Source organism: Oryzias latipes, chromosome 10, assembly GCF_053564925.1.
Source record: "Oryzias latipes strain Hd-rR chromosome 10, Olatipes_Hd-rR_3.1".
Classification (NCBI taxonomy): Eukaryota; Metazoa; Chordata; class Actinopteri; order Beloniformes; family Adrianichthyidae; genus Oryzias; species Oryzias latipes.
This window is the reverse complement of record NC_136246.1, coordinates 30,705,940-30,731,944: the sequence shown is the minus strand read 5'-3', so window position 1 is coordinate 30,731,944 and position 26,005 is coordinate 30,705,940. Positions and strand designations below refer to the sequence as shown.

The window sequence follows — 26,005 nt, the reverse complement described above, 5'->3', positions numbered from 1 at the left end:
TTTCTCTGTCTGAGCTAGCATCAGGCTCAAAACAGATAGCTTCAGTTTTGCTCTCCAATTTTGTTGCACCTGTAATGTTAGGCTGGAGTTGTGAGGGTCTGTAAGCAAGCGGGAGAGCATGTAAACAGATGGATAATGGTTTGATTTGATTTGATTTGATTTGATTCAAGCATTGTAGTCAAAGCAAGAAAGAAATTACACATATTCATCAAACTCATTACAGAAATGTTGATATGCATAGTTTTAAAAGACAAAAGATAAAACAAAACAAAGAGTCACTTTAATCACATTTGCTTAATTAAATATAGGGATCATTAACTAAAGTCAAGTAGAGCTTGATTTATTGCTTGAAAAGGAGTTTATATAATCCCACCCCTACTGAGTTTTTTCATTTATAGTTTGACAGTTTTTGTAAACCGGTTCTGATCCGATAGATTATTTTCAATTAACACAATCCAGTGCCTAGAAATGATTGATTATCTTCAGAAAACATTCATTCATGATTTCAGTGAACAGTAACAGTAACCATTATGTATTAATCATTGATTATTAGAACACATGATCACAATAAACCAGTAATTATTGCTACACATTGCAGATCAAGTAAAGAAAATTAATAACTTATTGATTGTAATTTAAACATTTTCAGTAATCATTATTGCACATTACAATGGGAAGCAGGAGCGGGCTTACGACTGTCCCGATCGCAACTCAGAGGCACGTTTCTACTGAACTCCTGATGCTCTGCAGAAACTATGTCACAGAAAAAACAAAAGTGTTTTTTGATTTGGGCGAAAAATGGCTTAATCATAATTAATGATCAGAGTGGGCCTTGAAGAACTGATTATGTATTATTTTTAACAAATTCTAAGTGCATAAATCACTGATTTAGCCAATTATGATGATTTTAAATGAATATAAAGCCACTAAACAAGATAATTAATCAATAAATGAATAATTTGTCCATTATGTTTGATGACAATACTTCCAGTAGACCTGCAAAATATCATAGTAATAGAACATTTTTAGAAGAGCAGACACAAAGTCAGTCTGTGAGGTTTCAGAGTTTGCGTCCAGTTTCTTGTATAAAAAGCAGCTTAGGTTTGTGTTTCTGAGCTCAGTTCTAATCACCTGCATCTTTATTCGTCTTTACCCTCCTCTTAAACTAATCCAGAATGACTGCAAGCTTTAAAAGTGTTAAATAATCACTGAGGAGATGAAGAAGCAACACAGTGTTTGTAGTATTAAGCAAATACTACCCTCCCTCATTGAGATAAAGAATTTGCGTTGAAATGTGCATCTGTGCCACATCTAAATATTGTGAAAGTCACAATATGACCTGTATTAGTCCCAATTGTAAAAGCTACTCAAAAGAAGGTTGTTGGTTACATCCTCCCTGTGTGCTTGTAGTGATCTTCTTCACCTCCTCTCTGATTTTGCTTTGCAGGTAAAATGTTTTCATCAGAAACTGCCGAATTTACTCCCAAACCTCATTTTGGGGGTGTTGAGAAGTATTTTCATCTGCAGGGGGCAGACTTGTGCATCTGTATCCAGAGATGTTTGTTTTTTTACAGCAAAATATGCTGCATTCATGACAGTTTTTCTCACACTTGAAAAAAAAGTGTTTTGAACGCAAGTTGTTGGACTGTTTGCTTTGTGAGCGTGAAACAAAAACACGCGTATGACTTTTGTGTTACGTGCATGTGACAGATGTCCCACTGACACACTGTAGTTATGACTCAAAAATGTCATATGGATATTTGACTTTCACATGATGTGTGTGTTACATATTTTCCTTCCCGTCCATCAGTGGCATTGTCCAACAAGTGGGCACAGAGGGGCACCCAAGTGGGTCACTATGAACCCGCAAGAGACTGAGCAGACCCAGGATTTATGTATGCTTTTTTTTTCTGCACTGGCACTTTTAAGGTACTTTTGGGACCTAAGGCCAGACCATTAGACCTCTATGGCCCACATTTGGTTTTCATGTTGTGAAAACGCCACTGCTAAAAATTACAATACATTTTTTTTAAAAAGCAACTTTATTGTGCGTCTCTACAGATATCGTATGGTGTTATTTTGACCACGTTCTCCCTGTGTTTTTGTCACATTCAGACCAAGAACACGTGAAAGCCTGGGCATCTTCTGCCTGCACGTAGTCAGCTGTCCCAGCATGCACCGCGGCGCCTGCAGACTAATTATTCACAAAGAAAAGAGACAACAACCGGGTGGGATCAGGGATCCTCTGCGAGAGTTCAGATCTGTCTGGAGTTCGTATGCTGACAGTAAGGTAGATCTTTGTTTTTCGGCCTTTCTGGTAAAATCGTAAATTGTTGGATTGTTCGTGGTGACCGCGCGCGAGGGAAACGTTGGCTATCCGGGGTTTTCCTAGCCGGCTAGCGCTAGCTACAGAAGTGGATTTACATTGGAAACGGGTTATTTCTGCAACACACATTCAAAATATTTAATATGCAGTATTCATTTTTTTAATATAAAGTATTTATTTAACCTATTGGCATTACAATTTTCTTTTATTTCCAAGAGTTGCAATGATGGTAGTTTTTAACATAAAACGTATTTACGGTGAATTAAATCAATTTTTTTAAAAAATAGAGCTAATCTATGTCTTTATTTTTGATAAAATTCCATTTGTGATTATCTTTTTACCTGTATTTGAAGACATCAGTGTGTTGCGACACTTGTCACAGTCAAACGGCGTAACCATGTAAACAAAGTGACACGTGACCGGCCGCCCCGACCTGTTGTTGTGTACTAATGAGCGCATTTGCATTGACGCAAAATCCTCATTTTACTGCCGAAGAGGAGCGTGAAATCATAGGAAGCAAATCACAAACACATTATAAATGTTGGATAAAAGCTACAATCATCTTTTTTTTTGTTTTGCTTTCTGTTTTTGGTGTAAATTTATGTTTATCTTTATTCTAAACCAAATCCATCTTTCAGAATGTGATATTTTAAAAATCTAAATGTCATCATTAGGGTAAATAACATATTTACTAAAATTGTTGACAATTTAGCATCTAATGTAAAAAAAACGCCTTTGATGTCATTTTTTATGAGGTTCCATTTGTGCCAAAAATCTGTTTTTGTGTCCACTGTCTATGTCTTTGGTCGTCTCACTTTGTCGTCAGGACTTAGCAACCGTTGCTACTGTCGATAGCTACTGTCGATAGCTACTGTCGATAGCTACTGTCGTTAGCTACTGTCGTTAGCTAGGGTGTTTGCTACTGTCGTTAGCTACGACGTTTCCCCGTGTTTTGTCGTTAGATGTTCTCGTTTTTCAAATTTTGCCAAAGTCGTCAGAAAAGTCCTTTGTAAGGCCGGTAAATTTTTTCCTGTACTACCACGGAACGAAAAAGAAATGTTTATCAAAGCAGACGTCAGGGTTAACCATGACAACACGTTTTTAAGATGAACTTTATTTTGATATTCCCTCAAACGCGTATTGCCAGAAAGGGGGGGGGGGGGCATGCATACAACGCTTGAAACGAAAACAAAGTGGCGCATTACCGCCACCACCTGATCTGGAGGCGAACTACTTCTATTTAACGCGGAGAATGACACATAATAAATATGAACATTTTACGAAGACTATTTATGAATGTGCTGTGTTCTGATCATGAAAAACGTGGTTGATTTATTAATAATAAAATTACAAACACATTGGTGTTGATTTAATGTATTTGTTCAGAAATAAACCCTCAAGTCATTAGTCCATGGCAATATTTATTTTTTTTGCCGCTGAACGATTTACGGGGGCCTTGCAAGGAGGCCTTTAAAATATCTTTGATGAGTTACCTTCTCAAATTTTAGTGGGTCGAGTCACTAATTATGAATATAACAGTCGAAAACTGACTGGTTTTTGAGCTTTTCTTTTTAATCTATTTATGTGACCATGAGATGGCGCACTCGGGACCACATAAGGCTCTTATTAGTCCGTCTGATCCTCGTTTATCCATCAGATTTGTAACAACATATTTTATAAAGATCAGTCATTTTTCAAAATAATTTGAAATAATAGTTTCATCACAAGATTAAATTAAAGCCATACTCTAAATAACTTTAAACGGGAACGTGAAACCGTTGTACGCTGTACCCCCCCCCCCCCCTTTCTGGCAGTGCGCGTTTGCAGGATTGTCAATAAAGGTTTTTTTTTTTTTAAAGTGTTTTGTTCCGTGATAATACGGGAAACAATTTATCGACCGTACAAAAGACTTCTCTGACGACCTTTGCAAAATTTGAAATACAGCAAGATCTAAGGACACGACATGGTGAAAGAACGTAGCAAACGACACTAGCAACGGTTGCTAAGGATCTTCCTGACGACACGTGAAACGACGTAGCAGACGACACTAGCAACGGTTGCTAAGGATCTTCCTGACGACATGGCGAGACGACGTAGCAAACGACACTAGCAACGGTTGCTAAGGATCTTCCTGACGCCGTAGTTAGACGACATGGGATAAGGACAATGACAAAGATAAAGTTTAAGGATAAAGCAAGCATATACATCACAAAGTTAATACAAAGTAATAATCAAAGAATCATGGGCATGCAGAAGATATTGCTTAGTAATACATAGACATGAACCAATGTAAAATGAACTCGTTCAATAGACATAGACAATGAGCCCAAAGCATAGACAGTGGACGCAAAAACACGATCAGTGGACATAGACAATGGACCAAAGACATAACAGTAGACGCAAAAACACATTTTGATATTTTTGGCACAAATGGAACCTCATAATTTTTTGAATGATAGGATCTTTTAGTTCACCATTATTGTGTTTATAAAATCTTGAAGATCTTATGATTATTTTTAAGTCTTTTGTTATCTGGGGGATGGAGGGTGGATTTTTTTTAAAGCAAAGTGTCTTCCGTTTCTTCTGGTCTTCCAGTTTCACATCAAAGTAAATACCTATTCGTTACTAGGGATGCATGGAATATATTTGGTGGAATATTGGAGAAAAAAAGGCACATTCTGTTGGTTAAAGTAAGACAGAATGATGGCAGGCGATCAAATGACACAATCAAAGTTCGGTTAATAAAGGTGCATCGATGATCTTCTTTAAAATGACGGCGTTTGCAGCAAAGGTGGAGCCAAGTTGTCAAGAGCGGATTCAAGTGTAAAACAATTACCGGTATAAGATGTCTCAAAAGTCCTTATTTTCCCTTTTATTTGGAAGCTAAAGTACTATTATTGACAAATCTGCCTTATTAGGACTCATTTTCTTCAGTCCCACTCCAAAATATCCATTGATCTATTGTAAAATTAGTTTTTTTCTTTTAATTTTGATGATGCCGTTTTGAACCAAAATCTAAAAACCTGTGTGGTTTTCTAGGACATAGTTTCTGCAGAGCGGAAGTAGTTCATTAGAAATTCCCCTCTGAGTTGTGGTCAGGACTGTTGCTGAAGGGTAAGCCTGCCCCTACTTCCCGTCATCAACTTGCTTACACACGCTAGTTTAAAGCCCCCTCACACCCCCAGCACGACCTAAATTGGCGAGCAATATTGGAGCGGTGCAGGAGCTCGTCGACTTCTACGTCACAACCACAAGATTTCTCTAAGGGCGTTTTTTTCGTCTACTTCTGATTCACAACGGCAAATAAACAAATGAAAATAAAGAAATACCCAGAAGTGCAATTCGAAGCTTAATTCTGGTAATATGTCATGAAATTAATGCCCCAAGAAAAGGTTAAAGACACCAAAAATGGTTATAGACGGATTCTGGAACGATGAAGTGTTTTTTATTTGAAAAGTATGTCACAAATATATTCCAGGCTATTTATGCAATAGTCCAAAAAGAATGAAAAATTCAACTTCCACATTTGATCTTCGGTTACTTTTCTGTATTTGGCCTGGCGTCTTCATTTCTACTCAGCGTCGGCCTCAAATTTTCATTTCGGTGAATCCCTGTGTGTCACACGAACAGACCTGTGCAACTTTAAAGGAAACAAAGACAAAAAAAAGTGTGTTTTATTTTAGCTTTACTGAAGTGTTTTGTGGTGTTTAAACATATATACAGACTAAATCCACAAGTTTACTCCTGCTTTATATCTGCTTCTCCTCAGCCTCCTGCCATGGCCCTGAGGACCTGAGAGCAGCGCCTCCCCCCCCCACCCATTTGAAGGGACGTTAAACGGCCGGACAGAAGCTGGTGAGCAGCGGGGGCCCCTGAGGCAGCCAGAAGACGGGGAGGGGCCAGAGCTCAGCTGGAGCCAATGCAGCAGCATCATCGTCAGCCTGAGCTTGTGGAAGGAAGCCTTCCCGTGTTCGTGTTTCCCAACGAGCTCGTCTTCTACGCAGACGAGCAGGCGTCCCACAAGCAGGTCCTCACCCTCTACAACCCCTATGAGTTTGCCCTCAAGTTTAAAGGTCAGTGAGCTGATGGGAAATCAAATGTAGAATGTTTGAACTCCTAATAATCCAGCTTCTTCCTTGTTTTTTAGTGCTGTGCACGGCGCCAAACAAATACAGTGTGGTAGATTCCACAGGAGCCGTCAAACCACAGTGCTGCGTTGACATGTGAGTGTTTTCTGCAAAGCGGTGGCGCTATCATAATCTGGTGGATTTAAACGTTGTCCCTGTGTCGCACTCTCCGCAGCGTGATCCGGCACAGGGATGTGCGAGCGTGCCACTACGGCGTCTACGACAAGTTCAGACTCCAGGTGTCGGAGCAGAGCCAGCGCAAAGCGCTGGGTCGCAAAGAGGTGACGGCCACGCTGCGTCCCTCGGCGTCGCAGGAGCCCGCCAGCCTCCGGGGCCACGACGAGGAGCGCAGAACAAAAGAGACGACAGCGGACGGCGAATTCTACGAGCAGGCTGCTCCTCCCACAGGTAGGAACTCACCGCTTCCGTTTATAAAACAACCACATCGTGAATGCTGCCCAACAGGTAGATGAATGCACCGCTCACGCACTGGAAGCTATCCAACATTTCACTCCAAACAGTCCTAAACGTTTCTTCTGCTCAGAAAACCGCCTCATCTTTTCTTATTCAGCTCCGGCTGTCTGTAGTCCTCCACCCTCTCCGATCCTCCTCTCTGGATCAAAATAGCGTTCGGTTTCTTCCTCATTCCTCGCCATCCGTTTGAAAAGGGGTTGCTTCAAAACTCTCGACATCTGACTTATCCAGAGAGAGAGGCGGGAAACGGAAAAGGTGCGGGTCCCTGTGATGCTCTGTGCTGCTCCTCAGACGACTCTCGCTCAGCCTGAACCCTGTTAAATCCCAGGAGAAACCCAATCAGGAAGTGATTCAGTCTTAACCGCCGGAGTCGATGACAACAGGACTTCAAAGATGATTCAAGAAACATCTAAAATAAAAAAATAAAATGTCTTTAAAAATGGGTAGAAATAATAAAAAAAAAAAAAAAAACAACAGCAAACTTGTCAAACTGATAAAACGATATAAAATATTTTTCAAAAAGAAAGCATTTGAAATGTCTAAGTTGATTTATTAAATAACAGTTATTTAGTTAGTTACTGTGCTGTCTTGTGGGGTCCAGATGACCCCACTCCCGTTAAGCATGAGTGTTTCATTTTAATTTATTTTTTCCTAGGTTTAGGATGCTCTAGATTTTTTTTACCATTCTGTTGTGGCCAGAACTCTGTTCTTTTCTGTGGTCTGATCAGAAGAGCTGGCTCCATAATCGGATGTATGGACACGTTTGAAGCTGTGATGGAGAGGAGGACTTTAAATAAGCTCAAATCCATCATGGATAATCCGGAGCATCCTCTCCATCCTGTTCTTGACGGTCAGCGGAGCTCCTTCTCCAATAGGCTAAGGCAGTTTCACTGTCACACCAATCGCTACAGGAGATCATTCCTACCTCACTCCATTGGACTCTATAACTTGTCATCCATTTGCAATAGATAAACTCATTTAATATCTGTCTGTTTTTCTCCAGAGCTGTCATGCAACACAACTGTTTTTCACTGATGTTTCTTTCTGAGTGATTGTTCTGTTTCTGTGTTGCCACCCATTGTTGTGTGTTTGTATCTTGAGCCTAACGCCGACGCTGTAACAACCAAATTTCCCAAGATGGGATCGATAAAGTATCTTTATCTCATCTGACTTAACCCGGCATGCTACATAAATGTGACCACTAGATGGAGCCAAACGCCCACAATTGATTTAAAGGTCAATGTTTTCATCTCATTTTCTCAGAAACTGATTTTTGACATCAAATATATGGATATATGTTGGCAGAACTAAAAATGCCTCAACCACAGAACGCTTTTTACCGTTGGTTCATTTTCATAAAACCGTTTGGTGCAGCGTTGCAGTTGTTTATTGCCCCCCCCCCCCCCCCAGCAGATTTTTTATCAGATTTTGCAGGAAGGCTTTGTGTATGAACATTTACTGTTACAATGAGCTGTTTTATCATTTTTATCTGTGTAACACCTGAAAATATAGAACATTTGACGTCATATTTCTTTTCCTGTGAGCTCTCAGTGTTTGTGAATGGAAAGAAACGGAAGCCAAACACCTTCGTTGGGATCTGCAGCTACAGTTTTTGCATCTTTTTAGATTTGTTGTAACACATGAAGACCATTGAATTTTGATTTTAATCATTTAATTTTTCCTGCTGTGCATGCTAGTAATTCAAGTCATAAGCTGGCCAATCAGACGCCTCAATAAAAGTGGGCGGTGCCCGCTTCACAGGTTTTATGGAGGTGTGGGATTCCAACAAGCTCACTCCTGATTGGCGAGAGTGGTTGCCGTGGAAACGTAGACTCAGGCTGACTCGTACCAATCACTGCATGCCGGCGACGCCTGGCTCCACCGTTGTGGAGTTCATATTGTGAGGGGGAAAATATGGCGACTGAATACCGTAACATTGATTTGGTCGGAGCTGGAAGGAAACCCTTTCCATGGGTGACGTCACACACACTCGGTCCAGGTCCCATGTACAGTCGAATGCGGTGAAGTCACTCCCACCTCTGTGTTCAGCAGAGAGCCAGGCCGTCGCCGGAGGACCCAGTCTGCTGTCGGTGCTGCTGGGACTGGTGTGCGTCGCTGCTCTGATGCTCCCGACGCTGGGGGAGCAAGAATCCACAGTGCCTGTCTACCTCCACTTAAGTGTTAACAAGAAACTCGTTGCTGCTTATGTTCTGGGTGAGTTTTAACCCTTTAACCACAGCTGAAAGAAAAACACCACCCGCTCTTTAAACTGCTGTAACTCTTCCACCGTTTACACAATTAACGTGAAACGGCTTTACGTTAAGATACAACACTTTGCAGATGGAAAGTTAGTAACAAAATGCTGCAGAACGGCAAAAAAACAAGTTTCTCCATGTTGCAGTCAACTGTTACACAGTAAACTTGTTCAGTAGACGTTAAAAAGACGTTTTCCTCCGTGACCGATGGCGGCGCGGCCACTGCGTCGTGAGCGATTACGAATGTCTTGGAAGTATGAGCCAGCCGTCATGGCCATTCTAAGAACTGTCAACACAAGAGCTGAAGGGTAAAACCCGAGTCGCTCTTAGATGTACCACAACTATTCAACGCCATCAACATCAATCAGGTCATTTGGAAGTGGAGAAGAGCGTTGGTTGCGTGCCGCATAACGGCGCCAAGCCGCTTTTCACCACTTCTGAATCAGCGTTAATCACTTCACTTTTGGGCATATCGGCGCAAAACTTCCTTTGTGCATTTGCGGAAATCTGCTGAAAGAGTTGAAGAGTTACGGTAATTGAAAGAACACGCAAGCTGAAGCTAACGGCTGTGTCCGAATTCGAGGGCCGCGTCCTTCGTGGAGCGGGTTGGCCTGGAGGTTGATGGCTGTGAATTTGGACGAGTCTAGCCTCTAGATGGTTCCAGCCGTTACTTCGGCGAATGTCCTGTCGCCTAGCGACCGTGAGTCCGGAACACAGAGGAGCATGGAGCTCAAAATTTTCCTGGCTAATTTGATTTAACTTTTAAACTCGGAGGTGTAATTATCTCCAACTCCAGGTCGCACTTCACAGTCCGCCATTGTTGTCATGACAGCATAGAAGGATACAGCAGACCGATCCTTGAAATCTGGAAAAAGAAGGCCGTGTTCGTTGGCGTGACGTAAGCAGCCCTCCAGTTTGAACACAGCCAAAGAGCCTAAGACAGTTTTCTTAAACCAGAGAAATTGACGCGTCCTCAGTCAGGACATTTTTATGAGAAGTTTGATTTTTTTAAACTTTTTTTTCAGGTCTTCTTACGATGGTTATCTTACGAACATGAAGTGCAGCGAGGAGGAGGATGATCCATGTATTTTTTTTACTCTTTACTCCGGAGCCGCTACAGAGCGGAGCGTGGAGGATCGCCATCGTTTTCACAACGAGTCACTACAAATGTCCGTACGATTTTGTGTGTTTGTTTGTTTGTTCGTTTTTTTTTTTTTAGCAGATTTCCAGAGCAGAAGGATCCAAGTTGACCGGAAAAAAAAAAAAAAAAAATGTACATAAAGCCATGAAGATGTCATAGTATTGACCTGTAACCCTCATGATGTGGATGTTTGACTCTTCCACGCTGCAGACTGACAGCTGAGTGCAGTCATTTGCACGTGTGGAAACGTTTTAAGAGAGAAAAAAACAAAGCTTTACGAGTGGATCGCCATTCTTACTATATCAATGCTACATCATATGTTTAATAAACTTTCAGTACAGCAGTGTTGTATACTTTTTAAGTGTTTTTTTCCCCCCTGATGGTTAAAAAGTTAAAATTTGGGGGGAAAAAATGAAATGCAGGTTATGGTTTGGAAGAGGTCCTCTTCCTCCGTCGCCGTGGTTACCATACTTGAGCATCATTGCCCTCGTTTTCCAAACATTTTGTTGTAGCTACTGACAGAACTCACCTGATCCAGAGCAGGAACGGATGTAAAATAAGGAGTACGGTGGCCCTGAAGGTTGGATCTTTCACTCTCCTCCAGCCATTTGGACACCACTATCTTGAGGGGGGGACGCCAGAGGACCTCCATCCTTCAGGTCCTGAAGTTTGGCTTCCTTCACGAACTCCTCTGACCTCCTGCAGTGACTCCTCGCCTCCATCCCGATCATCTGAACTTGACTATGGAGTGATGTTTACGCCACCATGTTGCACAAAAATATTAAATATTTGCTTTCAATTTTTTTTTTTTTTTTTTTGCTTTCAAAAAATACTTTTGCGTCGGCAAAACAAATGTTTTCGCATGCATTGAGTCATCTTGCTAAAATCAAGGAATTAAAACTTTTTTTTGCTTCAAATGTGTTAATTACATCGAGGAATCCAAGATGGCAGCATGATTTTTGTCTGTTAAGTGTCTGTCTGTGTTTTTGCAGTTTTTTAAAATGTTTATTGCATCTTTTTTATCATTTTATCTTTTTAAACTTGGCAGTCAATATTTTATGGACTGTTTACACGTGGATCTATGAATGCTGTTGAGATTTGATGACTGCATCTGCCTACAACATCCACCTGGAGCTGACAGACCTGAGCCTACAACATCCACCTGGAGCTGACAGACCTGAGCCTACAACATCCACCTGGAGCTGACAGACCTGAGCCTACAACATCCACCTGGACCTGACAGACCTGAGCCTACAACATCCACCTGGACCTGACAGACCTGAGCCTACAACATCCACCTGGACCTGACAGACCTGAGCCTACAACATCCACCTGGACCTGACAGACCCGAGCCTACAACATCCACCTGGACCTGACAGACCCGAGCCTACAACATCCACCTGGAGCTGACAGACTTGAGCCTACAACATCCACTTGGACCTGACAGACCTGAGCCTACAACATCCACCTGGAGCTGACAGACCTGAGCTTACAACATCCACCTGGAGCTGACAGACCTGAGCCTACAACATCCACCTGGACCTGACAGACCTGAGCCTACAACATCCACCTGGACCTGACAGACCCGAGCCTACAACATCCACCTGGACCTGACAGACCCGAGCCTACAACATCCACCTGGACCTGACAGACCTGAGCCTACAACATCCACCTGGACCTGACAGACCTGAGCCTACAACATCCACCTGGACCTGACAGACCTGAGCCTACAACATCCACCTGGAGCTAACAGGCCTGAGCCTACAACATCCACCTGGAGCTGACAGGCCTGAGCCTACAACATCCACCTGGAGCTGACAGACCCGAGCCTACAACATCCACCTGGAGCTGACAGACTTGAGCCTACAACATCCACTTGGACCTGACAGACCCGAGCCTACAACATCCACCTGGAGCTGACAGACTTGAGCCTACAACATCCACTTGGACCTGACAGACCTGAGCCTACAACATCCACCTGGAGCTGACAGACCTGAGCTTACAACATCCACCTGGAGCTGACAGACCTGAGCCTACAACATCCACCTGGACCTGACAGACCTGAGCCTACAACATCCACCTGGACCTGACAGACCCGAGCCTACAACATCCACCTGGACCTGACAGACCCGAGCCTACAACATCCACCTGGACCTGACAGACCTGAGCCTACAACATCCACCTGGACCTGACAGACCTGAGCCTACAACATCCACCTGGACCTGACAGACCTGAGCCTACAACATCCACCTGGAGCTAACAGGCCTGAGCCTACAACATCCACCTGGAGCTGACAGGCCTGAGCCTACAACATCCACCTGGAGCTGACAGACCTGAGCCTACAACATCCACCTGGACCTGACAGACCTGAGCCTACAACATCCACCTGGACCTGACAGACCCGAGCCTACAACATCCACCTGGACCTGACAGACCCGAGCCTACAACATCCACCTGGAGCTGACAGACTTGAGCCTACAACATCCACTTGGACCTGACAGACCTGAGCCTACAACATCCACCTGGAGCTGACAGACCTGAGCTTACAACATCCACCTGGAGCTGACAGACCTGAGCCTACAACATCCACCTGGACCTGACAGACCTGAGCCTACAACATCCACCTGGACCTGACAGACCCGAGCCTACAACATCCACCTGGACCTGACAGACCTGAGCCTACAACATCCACCTGGAGCTGACAGACCTGAGCCTACAACATCCACCTGGAGCTGACAGACCTGAGCCTACAACATCCACCTGGACCTGACAGACCTGAGCCTACAACATCCACCTGGAGCTGACAGACCTGAGCCTACAACATCCACCTGGAGCTGACAGACCTGAGCCTACAACATCCACCTGGAGCTGACAGACCTGAGCCTACAACATCCACTTGGACCTGACAGACCTGAGCCTACAACATCCACCTGGAGCTGACAGACCTGAGCCTACAACATCCACCTGGAGCTGACAGACCTGAGCCTACAACATCCACCTGGAGTTGACAGACCTGAGCCTACAACATCCACCTGGACCTGACAGACCTGAGCCTACAACATCCACCTGGAGCTGACAGACCTGAGCCTACAACATCCACCTGGAGCTGACAGACCTGAGCCTACAACATCCACCTGGACCTGACAGACCTGAGCCTACAACATCCACCTGGACCTGACAGACCTGAGCGTACTCTTTGAAAGATTCAATGCTTCTGTTATTTTGTCACAATCGATCTGCAAACAATTATAGTTTTTGGCTTTGAATGTAGAAACAGTAAAATCTCTATTACTGTAGTTGGATGTTCCAGGCCTCCATCTGATTCAAAAGAGGCATTATTTTCACTAATTGTTTTTCTTTTGAAGTAAAAAAGCGTCTTGTCGCTGTAACATTTTTATCTGTGCTGGATTATGGTGATATTCTGTACATGAATGCCTCATCTTCATGTCTCAAAAAGGTTGACACCATGTATCATGCTTCCCTGAGGTTCATTAGCAACTGTAGATCCATGACACATCATTGTGACTTGTATGCAAGAGTACAATGACCTTCTCTGGTCACCAGGAGGCAGGGACATTGGTCCACCTTTATTTATAAGGCCTTGCTTGGATTACTGCCTCCCTACATTTGTTCTTTATTCACAAGGAGAAGTGTGGAATCTTCCTCCTTTAGATCTAAAGACCCACAGAGCTGGGAAAAGTATTTGTCCACTCTGCTCCTTTTGCCTGGAATATGCTGCAGAAAGACTGGAAACTAACTGAACTGGCATCTTTAAATGTTTTTAAGAACAAGCTCAAAGCATCAGAGACTGAAACAATGATGTGCAACAAACAACTTTTTATGATGCATGTGGTTTTAATGATGTTTGTTTTTATGTACTGTGAAATGTGCTGCCTCTTGGCCAGGACTCCATTGGAAAAGAGGTTTTTAATCTCAATGGGACTTTACTGCTTAAAGGTTAAATAAAAATGTGAGCAAAATCAAAGATAGGAAAAAAAGTGAGATGACACACAACGCAACATTTGTTTGAAAAGCAAAAACAAAACTGAAAGCAAATATTTTTATTCGCAACTTAGTTTTGTGTGCATAAAAATCCCTCCATACTCGACAAGAGAGCTTTGTCAGGCTGAGGTGAGACCTAACAGTTTAAAACCCATCCTTCAATTTAGGCAAGATGGAAAACCTGAACCTTCTGAGAGCAGATGTTTAGATCCCAACTACGATTAGATTAATCTGAACTATAGATATTTGACACAGCCAAATGTGTTTCTCTAAATTAAAAAAAAAAAAAATGGCCGATAAAAATTAAAGATCATTTGTTGCTAGGCAAACTTTCCAAACACGTTTGGCCTTTTCTGCAGGATTAGAGCTCTGCAGCCTTCAACACTTCAGCCAATCAGGTTGATTTCTGGCTGAGCAGAACCCAGTGGGAGCTGAAAATTACACTACGTTGCATTTGTGTCATGGTTACTAATATTTTCAATATATATGTACTTTTGACATAAATATTATCCCTGTTAAGTTTAACTTTTGACAAAGGTTCACATGACTTCCTTTCAAAATAAGACGCCTTGTACCAAATAGTATGTCGATGCAGGAAACCTAGTAGGTAGTGTAAGTTATTTTTCTTTTTATTGTTAATTTGACCATTTTTAGTGCATTCAGCCATAACTGGAAACTAAATTTAAGTCAGAGCTGATAAAGCAACCCATACGGTGTTCTTTGGACCTTAAGGCACACTTAGAATTATAACATGTACACTGTGACACAGTTCTGCATTATAGTATAAAATCTAGATTGGAGCTTCAACTGTTTGTAAATGAGTTGTACACAGTCTGACTTGTCGGTTATGTTTCACTTTATTCACCTTTCAGTCAAAAAATAAAACTGTCTCTCATTTGAAAAAGTAACGTTTTTCATGTCTTCGAGCAGAGAGCCGTGATGAAGGGGTATCGGAGCCACACGTGGCCTCTGGGTCAGAACAAAGAAATAATTTATTAACTCCTGATGTTCGCCATGGAGACGGCGCAGAAACCAAGCGGAGGCAAAGCGTAAGTCGGACATGCGGCACAGAACCACACGGACCGCTAAAATGCTGCCCTGAACACGGGGAAGACTGGGACAAAAAAAAACAGACCATGTGCCACTTCCTGTGTCAAAATAAAGCAGACAGCAAGTTAAAAAAAGAACAAAACAAACAAGCAAACATACTTTTTTTTTTTTTAAATAAAAGCTCCCACTTTCATACAACGATTTACATTCACTTCCTCTTTTCATATCAACAGACAAACATTGACGGCTACGGAGCCGTTAAAAAAGGGTTGGTAAAGTTAACACAGGTCAGGGGTACGAGACCAGGTTGCCATGACGACTGAAGACGGTGCAAATGTCACAGTGCGAGCTCGAAAGCTCGAACCCCCCCACCATCAAACAGTTTGGATGATTTGGCTTTAAGACGCCAACTGAAACACTCGCAGCGTCCTGTGCAGCAAGTTGGGGTTTTTGTTGTTTTTGTTTTTTTAAATCAAAACCACACCAGCAGTATTTTACCCACAATGCAATGGCACCCCCACCCCCAAACCCATTCTCTCTCTCTCTCTCTCTATATATATATATATATTTATATTTTATTTTTTCGTCACAGCAGTTTGATCATCATGGATAAACTGTTCACAGGAGATAGAAATCCATCACCACCCAAGTTTACTTTCTTTATAAATAAGAACACTTTGCCAGAAGGAACTAATTCATCGTCCACACCAGAGGAATTCTGGGAAAAAAACAAAACAGGAAAGCTATAGTGTCGAAGCTGGAATGTCCACATTTCATCTGGAGGGTGGGGGGTTACCTAGAGGTGGAATCATTCTGTACATCTGCAGCAGATCGTTACGGGAGTCGGGCATCATGGGAAATTTAAAAAAAAACAACAACAATAAACAAAAAAGCACAACACACATTCACAGCTGATAAAAAACATTCTGGAAACTTTCTCCACACTTTTTAAAGTACGACAGGAACGCTCAATAGATGTAGCCCACAAATAGTTTCGATGCAAAACTAAATATATGTACATCATTACAAAGAAAGCAAAAAAAAAAAAAGAACAACCAAAATAAGTTAAATTTTTTTTTCTGACAGAAAGAAGCTTTTCCAGCACATAACAGGAAAATGTACACATCCAAAATGTCTTCTCCAGTGCTCTGTGTGCTCACTGGTGTGCAGGAAAGCCAGAAGCATGAAGCAAAGCACCATCCAACACCCCCAACTAGCAGCCGGTGCTCACAGTGTCTTCAGTCATTCCACAGACCCCCCCACCCCACCCCACACCGGGTGGCGTCTCCGAACCTCAGACGAGCTCCGCCTTCATGAAAAGCAGCCGTGAGGGGAAAACGGGGTGAACTCACAGAAATGAACGGATGCGGTTAACGGCGGGGGCTAGATCCCTCTCGGCGTGGAGGGAGGGGCCCCGTTTGTCCTTCACGTCTTCTTGGTGCCCTCACTTCGGGGACAGATCCTGCAGCGAGGCGAAGGGGGAGTTGCTGGAGGAGGACGGGGACACGCCCTCCATCTTCCCCGGGGAGTCGGTGGAGGAGCCGATGCTGCTCAGACTGCCGTCCAGCAGGTCTGGAGAATGACTGGAGAAGACAAAGAAGAAGAGAATCTCACATCTTACACCGAAACAACAAATACACAAAGATGTCTTCTTTGGAGACAACTTTGTCTTTGAAGCCCATCGACCCACAGGGTGACTGTTGCATCAGCCTCAACATGAACATGGCTGTTTTATTTCTAAAAACAACAACACAGATTCTATCTGGTTCTGTTTACTTATGATGTAATTTGGAGAAGTACACGGCGCTCTGTCAAAACGTTTAACCAAAGTAGAACCACTGAAAAATGGCGCCTGTCATGAGACTCGCTTACACAGATTTCAACCTCAAGGCCATCGATCACACAGCGGAACATGGGAATCAAGCAGAGAATTTAAAGGGCCCATATCATTATCATATATCAATTTATATGCACACTATCCACCATCTATGCTAAAGTATGGATGTTGTTTGCTTTTCGAGCGGCGACACGCCGCCGAGGCCGACTCTAGGTTGACGTCACCCACACGGAGCGAAAGGCGGAGCCTCAGAGATCAAGCCGGGTTGGAAAACGGGCTGCGAAAATGACTAATTTAACAAAGATTGTGTTCTTTAATGTGCCAAAGATATAATATAGGCCCTGTAACATGAATAAATCAGTGGTACGGAAATGTAATCTGCACCAATCATAGAAGAGTTTCCGAGGGAACAAAACCATCCAGCTTACGATCCGGAATGCCTTGTAGTGTGGAAAACATAGTGCAGGACGTTCCAGCCGCCTGGATTTTGATTACATTTAGACCCACGGTTCCTGCTTGCTTTCTTATCGCCTTTTCGCCGAAGTAAAAACCTAATAAATATGAACATTTGACCAAAACTCTGAAGATGAAAAAGTGGATGATAAATACCACATCAATGGACGTACATTTCGTCAAATGACACATTGTTCATACACAATGCACTGTGGTCTATATTGAGCATCGATGCACACTAGGGTTGTGTCCGAATTCCTTCCCTACTCAATATAATAGAGCGTTTGCCATTTTCTAGTGCTGTCCATTCCAAAATCGAGTTCCCTAGAAATTTCCCAGAAGTCTTTGCGACAAACCAGTGTGCATCAATGCTCACTAGATCGGCGAATATAAACCACAATGCATTGCATCGTAGCAATTTTTGCCAAACAATTTATTTAAATGTATTATTTTTAATAAACCATCAGTTTTTTATCTTCAGAAGACAGTGGACGATAAATAATCGTCGCAAAATGCTCATATTTATTATATTTTAACTTCTTGAATCCATGATGTCATATCCACCGTTTAAAAACAAAAGTAGTGAGCGTGGTGTCTGAATTGCTTTTAAAATTCAGGGCACACTATATTGTTTTTTAGTAGTAAGGGGTTAGGGCAGGAATTCGGAAACAGCCTAGTTTTTTTGCAGAGACTTCTGGGAATTTTCCAGGGCATTGGGTTTGGCCGCAGCCCAGATGAACCGGGCGGGTTGGTGTCGATTACCAGGAGCTGAGGTCAGACAGATTGGAGGCGTCTGAGGACAGCATGGTGGTGGTGCCCTGGAAGAGTCTCTTCGGTTGACTCTCCGTCTCCATCTCACCTGTCAAACAAAGAGAGCTGATGTTTGGAAACAAGAAAACTTCTGCACCGAGTTTATTCCCTCTAACTGAAAACTCCGAAATCTGCGATCCGTTCCGGAGAAATACAGCACACACATTTGTTATCCGAGATCGCCGATACACAATGCTTATGAATATGGAAAAGTATAGTAAAAATACATTCAGGTGATGTCATTATGGCTTTAAAGTTACGAAATAATGTCGCATTTTCAGTACAAACATACCAAATGTGCTACACTTATTTAAAGTGGATAAATATATCTATACATATATATATATATATATATATATATATATATATATATATATATATATATATATATATATATATATATATATATATATATATATATATATATATATATATATATATATATATATCTATATATATATCTATCTATATATATATCTATATATATATATATATATATATATATATATATATAGATATATATATTTTAAGATCTGTGTTCTTATCGGTTGTTTAGTTGATTCTCCTGTTTCAAATAAAAGGTATAAATGATGATAATTAAATCAAATTTTTACACGTCCAATAAAAAAAAAAAACCTCCAGCAACCATTCAAACACAATACATTGAATTGTGGATCTAATAGGATAGCCACTTAAGTAAAGTAATTCTTTAAATAGCGATTCTATCCTTAGATTATTACGACCAGAATGCAATGCTTGATATTTCGCACGGTATCAGGCCGTGGCACGACTTTTTGTGAACGGAAAACCGTCTCACCTTTACGCTTCATTGGGCCCAGAATGCTGGCTCGGATGCAGTTGATTGGACTCTGACTTCGCCTGCTGAAGAAACCGGATCCAACAAGATCAAGCCATTTTATTTAACCTTTTTTTTTTTTTTTTAAAGCACCAGAGCTGTCGTTGGTGACACCAAATCACACGAGCTCCTTCAATTAACATCATCACAGTGGATTCTGAAGAGGAGAATCCACTGTGATGACGTTAATTGCATAAACAGTGGAAGAAGAGTTACGGTAATTCAACAGCTAAAGACCACAGCATGAACCTAAACCTTTTAAAGAATAGGTTTTACTGCAGATCGTGTATTTGTTTGAGGGATGGGCGATATATCGGTGCCAGCATCGGCCAATGTTTGCATAACTTGAGTTTATCTGCATCGGTCCGACATAAAAAAAAGAAGCTAAATTTAGATCTGCAAGTTAAAAAAAATCAAGTTAAATCTTCTCAACTTGTCCTGTCCAACAGCTGGGCAGACAGATGAGAGCTGAAGGCCTCTTGTGTTGGACATATTTTACTTTTACAAGGTTGTGATTCTTCTGACACAAGAGATGTATATTTGAATAAACCCCCTTTGTAATTTAGGCTAACTCCCATTAATTATATTTGTAACAGTTTTTTGTTGGACCGGACAGAAGAGAAAAGGAGGGAAGAAGAGAGAGGGATGTGTGTGTGTGTGTGGGGGGGGGGTCCATAAAGCATCTTAAAGCAACAAGTTGCTGGGTGTTTATTATCATTGCGGTCAGGTTTGGAAGTACGACAAATCTAAAAGGGGCGGGGCCTGTCTACACAAACGCAAATGTTACAAACAAACCTTTTGGCTCCAATAATGTTCACATACATAAAGGTAAACATGGACCTATACCATGGTCCAGGTGAATACTTGATTCCGATTGGTTGCTGGGTGTGCATTAAAAAGTGATAGTGCACAGTGATAACCGCACGCCGGTCACAAACCTAAATGTTCTATTTCACTCCGCGGGCTTCTTTAAAACAACCTTTTGCTTCATCCTCTGGAAAAAAAAAAAGCGTTAAAAGGTGAACTTTCTCTCTGAACTGACGCTTTATTTAAGCCATCGTGACCACTAGCATAGATATGGCTTTCCCTTGCCAGGGTCGGAGCGCGTTGTCTTGGTAGCGCGACAACGCGCTCCTCAGCACCACCTAACAAATAGTCCGCTTTTGTGGGGGAAAAAAGTGGTCCAATCCGAAAAAATAAGAATAAAGTACTGAAAACTGGTTGAATATTTATTTCTATTGTAGGTGACCATGGTATGAGCGGGTTAATGGCCTTATCAGAAATTAACGCTCTTTGTGCGTTATTTTCTTACATAATACAACTAACGTTCACACACCCAACCTTATGCCTTCAGACTAACACACGTGAAACGTTTCATTCTGTCACGCAAGCTATTCATGTGAAGATGAGATAGCACCTGTGGAAAATGTATACCAATTTTTCTAATGGAATGGATTTACAGTTATAGTCATTAATTGACTGTTTATTAGGTAAATGTTATTTTTTTATACATAATAGATCCAGGCAATGGGGAGCTTATGGTTTACAGTTCTGTCTAATATTCCATAAATGGTCTGAATGCTTACATATATATCTATATGAAAGTTTTAAAGTGATACTTGTTCCTATAAGACCCTATGCTGTGTGTTAAAAAGGTGAAGTACAATGTGATTGTCCAGTAAAAGAAAAGTTGTGCATTTCTAATAAAGAAACAAAAAGGAAATCTGAACTTTTGTGTCACTGTAGACCAGGGGCCTCAAACTCAATTTTCCCAGGGGCCACAGAAGGCAGGGTCTAGCTCAGGGAGGGCCACAACTTCAACGCGCACACACACACACACACGCAACTTGTGAGTGTCTGAAAGCCAATAAGGTTTGTATGGAACATGTACTATACTATTAACTATACTCTATCATTAACTGTTTTCTGTACAAAATGTACTTATAAAACTCTCCTTTAAATAAAATATGTAAATAAAAAAATCTATAAGTAAATGAATCAGTAATAGATTTCTGTTTATTTAGTCTTCTATATATGCAGTTTTCTAATTTAAACGTCCCTATTAACACAGTTCAGTTAACACTATTGAATTATAACTACAGTTCTGTAAATCCATCAATGGTTCTTCTGAACACGGCTTCTCTTGTCTTCTTACTGCTGGACACCTGGCTGCTGAGACCCTCAGTGTGGTTAAAGATGATTGTCAGTAAATCTGGACTGTACTTGGACTTTTTGAAATTTAAGGTGGAGAAGTCAGAGTTTGTGTTCCCAATTTTGAGTCTGTGTTGAATGTTTTTTTAAAAAGTTTACGCTTTAAACCACAAATCAGTAAAGGAGAAACAAAATTCAGTAACCATTTTTAGATGTTCTTTCTTATGACATTTTGGACGTTTAAACTCTGGTCACAAGTTATTTTAGAGCAGCCGGTCAGCCACTCCTATGTTTTCATAGCTGAATTCAAACTGTGGTTCCTAAAAGAACGATGATGTTCACTGGAGATCAGAGCAATCGTTACCAATACCTGAGATCAGAGAAAGGCTCAAAATCGTATGGAAATTCATGTTGGTGACACCAAATATGTGCAGCCAAGATGCACATTAGGCGTGTTTGAGATCACCCAGGTGGACGTAACGCTGCACAGATCACCTGGTGTGTGACGTATGTTTTTGCTCCAACATCACCTGTCAATCATCAAAAAAATATCACCAGCTGCCAATGCAGCTGGAAATTTAGTACTGCACTGACTGCAAGCTGCCCATGACTACAAAACATTGCATTATGGGAAATGTGTCCTGACGGTTTTTGTAGTTGAGTGATCAATTAAAATAATTTAAAATACCTATGGATTAAAAAAAGGCTACAAACATTACAAAACATTGAAATAATTATAAAAGATGTAATAACAAAGATCATACTAAAGGGGGAGAGGCATATTAAAACTAAATTGAACTCCAACTTCCTGCTCTCCTTAAGTCCCGCTGCAGCTTTGCCTTCACCCCCCCCCCGGTCTCGCTAACAATCCAGGCACGGCGCTGGTTCATCTCAAACACGTCTATCGTTGCATTTTCCACACGTGTGTCTAAGACTTCATGTTGTTGCTCGCACATGTTTAATGTTCAAGCCCCATTAGCTGTCACGCATGTAGGTGTGGGACATTTATTCTCCTCAGCTGACCATCTCCTGGGGGGGGGGGCGTTGTGCTGCCGTAACAGCCGTGCATGAGAATCGTTTGATCGGGGTTGATACGCCGCCGCGCGCCTAACCGTAACCATAACCTTAACCCTCCTCCTGGGTCTGTGCGGCCCAGAGGAAAATTCAGCACGGACTGCATGTATGTAGAAAATTGCGAGCGAATAAATATGTTCTAAGAAGGAAAGTAAGGAACTCCTTAATGTGGTCCAGGGAGGGGGCTGTCAGGTTTCCTGCATTAAATGTTCACGCCCCCAGAGTCATATACCCCACTGTGATTGGTTGATTTGTCAGCTCCGCGCACAACACTGAAAAAGTGTCATTCATACTAACTGGCGGGACGAATTAACATTAAACTTTCATATTAAGGCGGGGGCAGCAAAATATCATCTTGGGGCCCGCAGGACGCAAGTTTGAGACCCCTGCTGTAGACGCTTAAGGATCGGTAACGTCAAATATCTGCCACATTTGCAGAGGACATATCGGTTATCGGCCGGAAAAAATATATATCGGCCCATCCCTAATTTGTTCTCAAGAAAAAGTCAAATCTAGGGGGAAAACAACACTTTCAGGTCCAGCGAACACTAACCTGAACCTGCGCGTGGGGCTGGGTATCGGGCTGGGCGTCAAACCATTGCAGCTCACCAGGATTTGGAGCGAAGGAGAGAAACACTGCTGCTTGAAAGACAAGAACAAGAGGTCAAAGAACAAATATTAGGAGAGCCATTAAGAATCTGTCTGTAAATCAGTAGGATTTGTTCTGTTCACAAATAAACAACAAGCACATTAAAACTTAGTAGTATGGGGCCTTTTGTTCTGCTTTACTATTTGTTTGATTAATTAATCTTAGTCTTTCGTGGCAATCCTTTATATCTATTTTTTTTGTATTTTTTACAGATATTTATATATATATATATCTTTCATTATATAGCAAAATAATTCCACAATGAACTTGTCCAAAAAGACACAATTCCGAGTGGTAAATCTGTCCCTTTTTTGCTGAAAAAAAGTTACAAATATTGAGATCAAACATTTTATGTTTTAGAACAAAAGATCGAACAAGTGGAGGCAAAATAAAAATATATACCGGTAAATCCACAATCAAAGCAAAGACGAGGTCAAAACAATGTAGAAAAATATCTAAAAACCAGGCAAAGCTCCTCCGGAGAAACAAGAATTTATTCCAGGAGGTCTTACAGGTATGTAGCATAACTTTTTTTTTTTAAACCAAACATTTCAAAGCTACAAACTTTTTAAAACCTTCACATTGAATTTTGAAGGAAAGCTACGCTAATGAGGGGTATGGATTCCTTCCTGCGTCAACAGCAAATGTGAGTCCAGGGACTACTGAGGGTTAAAAAGACAGGTTCATGTCCTCTTTAAGTTCAGATTTAGGCCAAAAGGAGCCTCGAGTTGAGATGGGTGACTTTGCCAAGATGATTTCTAAAAGAGCACGGTACCTTCTTTCCTATCCCTCTGGTTGGGGACGGGGCCGGCGACACAGGCACAAAGTCAACTCGCTTTGGCGATGAAGAAGCCACTTTCTCCAAATCATTGTCACTCTGAGAAAACAGCAACACATGACATGAATGAAGGCAGCTTGAAACATACATGCTTTGGCAACTGTGGGAGTTTTATACTACCGACTCAGTCTGGCCTTGAAAGACTGGTGGCCCTGTTAGCTCCCGAATATTTCAGCGTTAATCTAGCATGTTTTTGCTTGACCCCCCTATTGTCACGGACAGACGGCAAAGAGGGCCAAAACATGCACCGAAGTCCATCATTACACTGAAAGTGTGGTTAGAAACTATCTCTTACCAGACTAAGACTTTCCTCCCAGGAGTGGCTCATTTGCATGGCAGCTTGAACTTCCCTGTGAGAGAAAAATATTAAAAGATGAGCTTAGAAACATTGGATTTTGACTCAAAAACAAGCTGTAGAGCTCACCGTTCATGAGCAGTCTCCCTGTTCATAACGTCCACTCCCTCTTCCTGCAATACAGAAAAATAGATAAGAAAACTCATTCATATCAATACAATCGTCAAACTTTTCTTTTTTTGTAGGAGTTTGGTACTACCAGTTGATCATCAGATCAATGGTCCTTTTAACTCTAGTGTTGCTCTTGCATGTTTTTAAACACCGTTAACCCTCATAATCAAAGGGAACCGGTGGTCTGACATGCTCACTCATGCACTGGGCAGTGCCCTCAGGCGCTTACTTGTTTTATTTGGTGGAGTCTGGTGCTGGGGACACGGATGGGTGACGATGGGACCTGTGTGTGGACGCGAAAGTTATTACTGTCGCTTCAAAAACGCTGCAGACAAATGCCAAGTGCAGAACTGTACCATGTTGGGCCTGTTGACAACTGTGGTGCTGTTTCTGCGACTGCGCAGAACCTCTCTGTGGAATACCTGGGAGTTATCGCTGCAAATGACAGATGGAGACCTGTTTGTATTCTCCCATGATCCAAAAGCAAGCACGTGGGCACACTTAGAAAGAAATCAACGAGGAACCTCAAGCCATTGATCATGGGAGCGCTGTTGGATCTTCTCAGATGTCCGTCGACCTGCACTAAGGAGGATGGGATCTCCAGATCCAGCTCCATCTTTTCTTGGGGCATGACTCCGGAGTTGTTCATGTTCCTGGAAGGGGCCAGTCCGTCACCGATCCGTGAACGTCAAATGGCCGACTGGTTCAGTAATGCCACATTACTGACGTCCTACCCCAGCTGCTATTACATGATTAAAATGTGCTATCAAACCGGGATACAAAACCAACGACAGCAACTCACAGAGGCCCCCCTTCGTCCGTATGGGCGCACGAACTAAAGAGTTTGACCATACAGTGGGATACTAATTTTAGCGCAATTTACGGCGACGTCTAAAACAGCCTGTGTTATCATTACACGGAGTGCTACAAGTAGTCACAACTTTGCAGCGTGATGGCTAGCACGCCAAGGCTACATACCACACAATGCCCGTTACTTAGTCTGCGAGGCAGAAGCGGTTGGCGAGCTACAACTTCATGTTAGCGCCTTAAAATGAGCTAGCGCTAGCCAAACTAGTCAGGCAGCAGCATTCAGTTAAACCAAATTTAAGCAACTCTAAAGCGCAAACATTGCTTTCAAATGACGAGCATAGCTTCTATAGCTAACTGCTTACTGTGAGACTGAGAGCCGAAAGAATGGTTCAGCCATAACCAACAGCAGTGAAACCTAGCCCAACGAGCTAGCATGCTAAGCTAGCATTGACCCCAATAGCTTCAATACATATTCTATGGATGGATCGAAGCTGCGACACAGATTCACTAAACATTTTTATCCGTAAAAAAAATTCTTATAGAATTAACTGAGCTAATAAGTGTAGTGAAAAATTCCCCAAATTTTATGTTTCGTTTCTGCGAGCCGCCAACCACGAATGAACTAGAATCCCAGATCACACAGGAGCTGGCAAAAAAAAAAAAAAAAAAAAAAATCCACGCCCCTT

The 26,005-nt window shown here is 42.0% G+C and overlaps 2 protein-coding genes and 1 non-coding gene across 7 annotated transcripts; 1 reads left to right on the top strand and 2 right to left on the bottom strand.

The window, feature by feature from the left end:
- Positions 1-2,115: 2,115 nt before the first annotated feature.
- mospd1 (motile sperm domain containing 1) lies at positions 2,116-10,666 on the top strand. 4 transcript variants are annotated; one of them, XM_004073575.5, is made up of 6 exons: positions 2,116-2,290; positions 6,096-6,399; positions 6,474-6,549; positions 6,629-6,861; positions 8,980-9,141; positions 10,208-10,666. In XM_004073575.5, the coding sequence occupies exons 2-6, from the start codon at positions 6,246-6,248 to the stop codon at positions 10,237-10,239; spliced, it is 657 nt and encodes a 218-aa protein (XP_004073623.1). In that variant the 5' UTR covers positions 2,116-2,290; positions 6,096-6,245; the 3' UTR covers positions 10,240-10,666. The 4 variants fall into 4 exon arrangements, with proteins under 4 accessions (XP_004073623.1, XP_011478819.1, XP_078810507.1 ...); XM_011480517.4 differs by having other exon boundaries at positions 8,977-9,141; XM_078954381.1 differs by having other exon boundaries at positions 2,146-2,285.
- Positions 10,667-15,163: 4,497 nt separating this feature from the next.
- pabir2 (PABIR family member 2) lies at positions 15,164-26,002 on the bottom strand. Of its 2 annotated transcripts, none has more exons than XM_023959369.2 (10): positions 25,034-26,002; positions 24,866-24,944; positions 24,739-24,792; positions 24,468-24,511; positions 24,339-24,393; positions 23,981-24,082; positions 23,110-23,195; positions 19,293-19,357; positions 18,428-18,524; positions 15,164-16,958 (listed from the first exon to the last, which is right to left on the bottom strand). In XM_023959369.2, the coding sequence occupies exons 1-10, from the start codon at positions 25,156-25,158 to the stop codon at positions 16,820-16,822; spliced, it is 846 nt and encodes a 281-aa protein (XP_023815137.1). In that variant the 5' UTR covers positions 25,159-26,002; the 3' UTR covers positions 15,164-16,819. The 2 variants fall into 2 exon arrangements, with proteins under 2 accessions (XP_023815137.1, XP_023815138.1); XM_023959370.2 differs by having other exon boundaries at positions 19,293-19,354; positions 25,034-25,996.
- Positions 24,142-24,291, bottom strand: LOC111948085 (small nucleolar RNA U109). The gene has a single exon (XR_002874069.1). It is a non-coding gene; the product is annotated as a small nucleolar RNA U109 (small nucleolar RNA).
- Positions 26,003-26,005: the final 3 nt, after the last annotated feature.

Excerpts from the sequence above, each read along its gene's own strand:
- pabir2 (XM_023959369.2), bottom strand. The coding sequence starts at position 25,158 with ATGAACAACTCCGGAGTCATGCCCCAAGAAAAGATGGAGCTGGATCTG. Across the intron at positions 24,394-24,467 it reads AGGGAGACTGCTCATGAACG|GGAAGTTCAAGCTGCCATGC; the intron begins GTGAGCTCTACA and ends TTTCTCTCACAG. Across the intron at positions 24,083-24,338 it reads GGGAGGAAAGTCTTAGTCTG|AGTGACAATGATTTGGAGAA; the intron begins GTAAGAGATAGT and ends CTGTTTTCTCAG.
- mospd1 (XM_011480517.4), top strand. The coding sequence starts at position 6,246 with ATGCAGCAGCATCATCGTCAGCCTGAGCTTGTGGAAGGAAGCCTTCCC. Across the intron at positions 6,862-8,976 it reads GCAGGCTGCTCCTCCCACAG|CAGAGAGCCAGGCCGTCGCC; the intron begins GTAGGAACTCAC and ends CTCTGTGTTCAG. Across the intron at positions 9,142-10,207 it reads CGTTGCTGCTTATGTTCTGG|GTCTTCTTACGATGGTTATC; the intron begins GTGAGTTTTAAC and ends CTTTTTTTTCAG.